Consider the following 6,866-nt stretch of genomic DNA (forward strand, 5'->3'; position numbering starts at 1 on the left):
ATGGTGGGTCTCTTTTTTTAATTTTTTTCTTTTTATTTTGTTGTCTTTCCCAATACACATCTTGCTCTATTGAAGCACATTGTGAATAAAAAAAAGAAATAAGTTTAATGATGTGGTGCTAACATGACTATATTGTGACACTTACATGACTGTGATATGATAGGTGAAATCTAGAGTGACATTTAATTCACTTGAAATTTGTTAGGGAGATATTTAAAGTGATAGAGTAAGTTTTATTGTTAAGAAGGTAAAAGGAATTTGATGTATTTTCTCAATATATTAGGTGTAAATTTATGTTACTAACCTAAAATGCATTTATTTGAACATTTATTTTATAATACATTCATGAAATACTCTTATTTTTATTTTCCACATTTGGACAATAAAGCATTCTTATTTTTATTTTCCACATCCGAACCGGCATTTGAGCTTTTATATACACAGATAAGAGTCATCACCGATTAATCAAATTTCAAAAATACTCCAAGATCGGGAACCCCCTTCTTTTGAAGTTAAAAATTTCCGTATTTCAATGGCGAAGGCTACAGGCAGTGGAAGCAGTCCAAGATGGTCTCTTTCTGGATTTACCGCTCTCGTTACCGGTGGCACACGAGGAATTGGGTAAACCCAACTGTAATACCTTAATTTCTTTTCAAAATTTTCTAGTCTATGATGTTTCTGGGTTTCAATTTGGATGAGTATTCTATTTAGGCATGCGGTTGTGGAGGAATTAGCGGAACTGGGTGCCACAGTGTACACTTGTTCACGGAATGAAGCACAGCTCAACGAACGCTTGCAAGAGTGGGCCGTTAAAGGCCTTCAAGTTAAGGGTTCTGTTTGCGATGCATCTTCTAGGGAACAGAGAGTTCAACTCATGGAAAATGTCTCCGCAGCTTTCGATGGAAAGCTCAACATTCTTGTGAGTTCACCGATTAATCCCTTGTTGATGAATTGTTTGACAAATGGTCTCTATATATACAAAATAATCAATTACATGTAAAATTAACAAGTATTGTAGTGCTTTAAAACTGAATATATGCCGAATGATTTATTATTAAAGTGTATTCCCAACATGCTGTTAAAGACGTTGGAGTAACTGGTAAAGTTGTTGCACCTGACCACCAGGAGGTCACGGGTTCAAGCATCGGAAACAGCCTCTGACAGAAATGCAATGTAAGGCTGCGTACAATAGACTTTGTGGTCGGGCTCTTCCTCGAATCCTACACATAGCGGAGCTTTACTGCACCGGACTGTCCTTTTTTTTTATTCCCAACATGCCGTCACATGCTAGCCTGATTTTTTTCATGGGCCAAGCACATGAAAATTCTTTTTGATATGGGTGGCGGTGAGATTCGATCTCAAAACCTCTACCTATTCTGATACCATGCTGAAGTATGTAACCATCTCATCTAAAAGTTTAAGCTGTTAGAGAGAACACATCTTTATTGTTTAATTGTATTCTCAACATATGCTATAGCTTAGTACTTGCGGAGCTCATTTGTTCCAACTACGATTAATATCTGATTTAATGGTGAAAAAATAGGAAATATTGATAGAAAGAGCTTCTGTAGCATTACCATTCTTTTGATTCTTAGGTTCTTTCTCTGACTTTATATGTGATTGTTAAGGTTCTAATCTAGAATGGTGGTGTTATATGTGCTTTCAACCTTTAAAGCTTCGTAAGGATTTTTAATACTTGTTATTAGTGACAGAATAAGCCCTAAAAGAAACTGTTGCATTCTCAATCTGGTGCACTTGGACGTGTATGCTTTCTGTGTTTAGATGTCCTCATTCTCAGACAGTGTAAAGTTTTTGAACCACATTATTGCTTTGTCTCTGGCGATAGATAAACAATGTGGGGACTAATGTTAGGAAGCCCACCACCAATTATACTGCTGAAGAATATACCCGTCTGTTTGCTACCAACTTGGAATCTGCATACCATCTGTGCCAACTTGCTCAGCCTCTTTTGAAAGCATCTGGAAATGGATCGGTTGTCTTTATCTCTTCTGTTGCTGGTCTGGTGCACGTCTCCAGTGGTTCTATCTATGGAGCAACGAAAGGTTATTTGTACTCATTCAATCACTCATTTGAGTCCTTGAACAATTGAAGATAGAGTGCTGAAATTTTTTTATTATTTTTTTTTACTAACTTCAGGGGCAATGAATCAGCTTACACGAAATTTGGCTTGTGAATGGGCAAAAGATAACATTCGGGTTAATGGTGTTGCCCCATGGTATATAAGGACGTCTTTGGTAGAACATGTAATATTCTTGACCTTGCTTATGAATTTGATTTCATGAATTTCTTTGCCCAAGTAATTGCAGATTGAAGATGTAGATATTGAAAGGTTACCCGATACAAAACATTTCTTTGATTTCGCTGAGGCCCAAGCAGAGAATGTAGTTCAGACTGCATCACACGCTCACAAGATGTTCTTTTAAGAGCTCTTATAGTTCACAATAATGAAACTAAAAATATAGCATGCCACACATTGAGCACATAGTGAACTATTCTTTTGTCTTTTACTAAGAATACACATGCCTATTACACAAGTGGCATAGGCCTAATTGAAGAACAGCCACTGCACAAGTTCATGGATTAGCCATCATCTAATGTATAGTATTTCAACTTAACCACATGTTACTCCAATTTTTGCTGAATTTTATGGTTTTCTTTTGCAGTTGCTCGAAAATAAAACATTTTTAGATGGAGTAATATCTAGAACTCCCCTTAAACGTCCTGGAGAATCTGAAGAAGTTTCATCCCTGGTAGCTTATCTATGTCTACCTGGGGCATCTTACATTACAGGGCAAGTTATAGCGGTTGATGGAGGATTCACAGTCAACGGGTTCGAAATGCCAAGCTTCTGATCTGTATTCTCATCTACAGATGGTAGCCGACCGTCATGAATAAAGCTCTATTTAGTATTTTTCCTTAATTCCCTGTTTATCGGATCATAAGATGGCATGCGTTTGCCCGACATGCCTTATTTACTGAATATAAAATCTAGTTTTCTATCTTTTTCTTTGTTCTGAGAGCAGCATTTTCTGCTGTTGTTTATGTTGGGGATCATTTTAAGTTCTTTTTCAGCTTTGCATGTTCCTTGCAACTATTTTTGTTGAAGTGCAATTTTGTATTTTATTTAAACTGCATGACGGAAACGTTTGATTATTTTTGCGCATGTTTGTAAAGAATTTTGCAAATAGCGATAGATCTCCCAACTCATTCGTCGAGTAGGTTTTTCTCCAAGGAACTTTCAATTGGAAGTAGTCCCTGCTATTTGCATATGGGTCAAAACAACGTTGATTACTCCTGTTATCATCAACATTCAACTGCCAATGTAGACTCTTAAAAGTTTCACCCAAAACAAGAGTGGCGTACTTCGAATTGGACCTTTAGGTTTATCTGCCTGGTACATGAGTTAATGTGGAAGGTAGTATTTGTTTGGTGGAATACTCAAAAAATTACTAATCTTTGCGTATATTAACTCGAAAATCACACTATTTGAAATCCTAACTTTCTAATGAATAATTTTTTATTTTATTTTTACCTTTTTCTATATATCTAATAAATAAAACTCAATTAAAAGATTCGACCCGGCCCATTCGAAACCCAAAATTCATGTAAAAAACTTCGGAAAAACTACACAAAATAAATCAAACTGTGAAACTATTTATCAAAAATGGATCTAACCCAATCAATATAGTTTTAATGGACCACTTGCCCAAATTATTTATTCACTTAGCCCACTTTCTCCTTTCTTATTTCGCGCATGATGTCAGCATCACGACTATGAATTAATTTTCTGTGATACTCCGTCGGTATATTAATACCATATCGATTTCATATTGGACTAAGTTTAATATTCTGTGATATTTCGTCGGTATATTGATATACTATCAGTATAATATATGATTGAACTTTCTTATTAAGAAATAAATAAGAAACAATTAAGAGAAAATTATTAAAATCACAATCGTATTTATTAAAGGCTGAACATATAGATAGGCCTTTGAACTTGGCTGGGTTTTCCTCTCAGGCACCTCAATTATACTGCCTTCCTATTGAACCCCTTAACCATACATAATTTTTACCTTTAAAACATTCATTGCTGGCATTGCATAAAACGTTTTATCACATTTGAAGAGTGCGTGAAAAGGATTTAAAGGGGTTGATGTGGAATCTATTTTGGGATGTAACAGTCTTCTTTTTCACGTGATCTTCAAACGTGATAACACGTTTCATGAATTCTACATCAGCCCCTTACATCCCAAAATGAATTCCACACCAGCCCCTTTAAATCATTTTCACGGACTTTTCAAACATGATAAAATATTTTATGCAATAGGAAGACAACATAGTTGAGGTGCTCTAACATCTCAGAAATTTCTATGCCAAGATTCGAACCATTCTTCTTAGGCGTATAGGGTCGAACTCATTGACTTTTAGTTGTATATATGAGTTAGGATCAATTCCTAAGTATTTTAAGAGTATTAGATGTGTTTTAAGGTCATAAGGGATCTCTAACACCGAGCCAATTCCAAATAATTTTTATCGGCTAAGTTTCCGAATGAGTTCGTATAAGGTTCAACTTCAAACGATTATATCTCCTAGAATATAATAAATTAGTGTCCCATAACCTATCAAATTAAAGGTATTTGAGTCTTCTTTCCAACGTCAGCACGATTGCATTTTTCCGAGTTTGGAGTAAAAGGTTATGCTCCGTCGACCAGAAGGGTGCGTGACAAGTCTGCGTCGCGGGCCTGTCGCGGACTTGCCTTATGTTTTTTCCATATTTTTGTATTTTGTCGAACAGAAAGGTGCGCGACACGTCCACATCGCGGACCTGTTGCGGACTTGTCCAGTTTTCCAGATTTTGCAGCGACATTTTGGAAAAATTACCTAATACTTATATATACACCTTGGACGCGTTTTGGATCATATTTTTCAGGTTTTTACCTCTCCAAAGAACCCTAATCTCCATCCTCCTCTTTCTTAAATCATCCCCTCCAATTTTTCTATCAAACTCAAAGGATTCAAGGCTCTTCATTGAAGACCAAGAATCAAGTTTTCTTCAAGTTCCTCTCTAAGGTATGTGGGTTTTCATTTATGGGTTCTTCAACCCATGGAGCCCAAATGTTTTCTCAACTTAGTATATCAATTTTAAATGACGAAATCTTATGGGATTTCACATGATGGTTCCAAATGCATAGATTATGGTATATTTTAAGTTTATTTACTCCTATTGATTTATATGTATATTGACTCTTAATTTCAAGTGATGAGTTTTTAGGAATTTTCATACTACGATTCCAAATGCATAGATTCTTGAATATTTCAAGTTTATTTACTTATATTGACTTATGTTGATTCTTATTTACATAAAATGGATGGATTATCAATGTTCTTATATGAAGGTTTGAAAGGTAGTTTTAAAGTGCATATGGTGGGTTTTTTAAAGATGTTTGATTGGATGCATTCATATCACTCCCATGCATACAAGTATCCTTTAAATGTATTTGAAAGTCTTTTTGAAATGAACTCACCTAATTTCCTACGATAAAGTAAAGTTGAAATGAAGTTTGACTCTAATGAATGTTATGAAGTAAAACCTTATGAAGGAGAATCTTTATGAAATGATTGATTAATGAAAGTGCTTCTTAGACAAAGTAAGGTTTCAATGTGAAAGGACAATTCTCACGTTGAATCAAGTAAAATGTTTTAAGGTTATGATATGACATGTATGACATCCCTATAGGCCGTCAATGCTTTTGAACAATTTTCGAAAAAGGAAGGTCCGATTAGCATGGTATTCGGAATACCATCACTGATTGTAGACCAAATTTTCTTATATATCAAGGTTCATTAGTTGAACGATAAATAGGTAATGAAAGCCATGATGATATTATAAATCAAAGTTTTTAATGAGCTATTCCACTGATGATGATTTGATGTCTAAGGTTATACAATGCTTATGTTATTATGATACTTAAATGTTATTCTGTTGAGAGCTTGCCTAGCACCGAGTTGGACTAGAGGCGAATACCCATGTCCCAGAACTACGTGCTACCGTAGGTATAAATGAGATAGAGGCGAATACCCAATCTCTAAAAAGCGAGTACCCAAAATATCAAGGCTTGATGGAGAGTACCCGAGTCTAAGAACTAGGGGTGAGTACCCGATTTACACAATAGCTTAGTGGATCCACTTAGGCATGACAGAGTCTATCTTGGCAAGTAGTCTCCCCTTTTTTTCTCTGATATAGGGTTAACATCGGGACTCCATGTTATAGCTCACATAGTTTATGGCGGTTAATGGTCGCTCTCACAAAGGTACAAGGTCCCTCTTCCAATGTTTAAGATATATCATATGATGTCTACTATGTCTATCACAAAGTAAAGTATGTGCTCTCACAAAACTAAAGATTTTTTTCAAAAAGGTTTATGGAATACTTATTTACGATTCATGGTATTTTGCAAGTATATGGTTTCTTATAATGACTCATGGTTACCTCTATAATGTTCAAGTTTCATTTATGATTCATGATTTTTCTATATTTCATTGACTAAGCTTCATAACTCTAAAGGATATTTCAAATGATTGCAAGGTTTTAGCATGGTCCATTGCATCACCTTATTGCATAATGTTTTGCATTGCATGCTCACATATTTAGTACATTCAAACGTATTAACGCATACTTTTGCCTACATGATTTCACCATGTAGGAACCGACGTCTCTCCTTGACCTACTCTACGTGGCTAGTTCGGATTAGTTTGAAGATTGCTTGTGGTGAGTTCCCATGATTCGGGAACAACATCCCCTTTATTCTAAACTTATGTTTTGTTGAACATTAAGACTTTTA

At 35.4% G+C, this 6,866-nt stretch overlaps 1 protein-coding gene across 1 annotated transcript; it reads left to right on the forward strand.

Moving 5' to 3' along the window:
* Nucleotides 1-399: 399 nt before the first annotated feature.
* LOC129896334 (tropinone reductase homolog At5g06060-like) lies at nucleotides 400-3,115 on the forward strand. The gene is made up of 5 exons (XM_055972200.1): nucleotides 400-621; nucleotides 712-919; nucleotides 1,847-2,063; nucleotides 2,158-2,264; nucleotides 2,685-3,115. The coding sequence occupies exons 1-5, from the start codon at nucleotides 533-535 to the stop codon at nucleotides 2,871-2,873; spliced, it is 810 nt and encodes a 269-aa protein (XP_055828175.1). The 5' UTR covers nucleotides 400-532; the 3' UTR covers nucleotides 2,874-3,115.
* Nucleotides 3,116-6,866: the final 3,751 nt, after the last annotated feature.

Source organism: Solanum dulcamara, chromosome 7 (assembly GCF_947179165.1).
Source record: "Solanum dulcamara chromosome 7, daSolDulc1.2, whole genome shotgun sequence".
NCBI classification, from domain to species: Eukaryota; Viridiplantae; Streptophyta; class Magnoliopsida; order Solanales; family Solanaceae; genus Solanum; species Solanum dulcamara.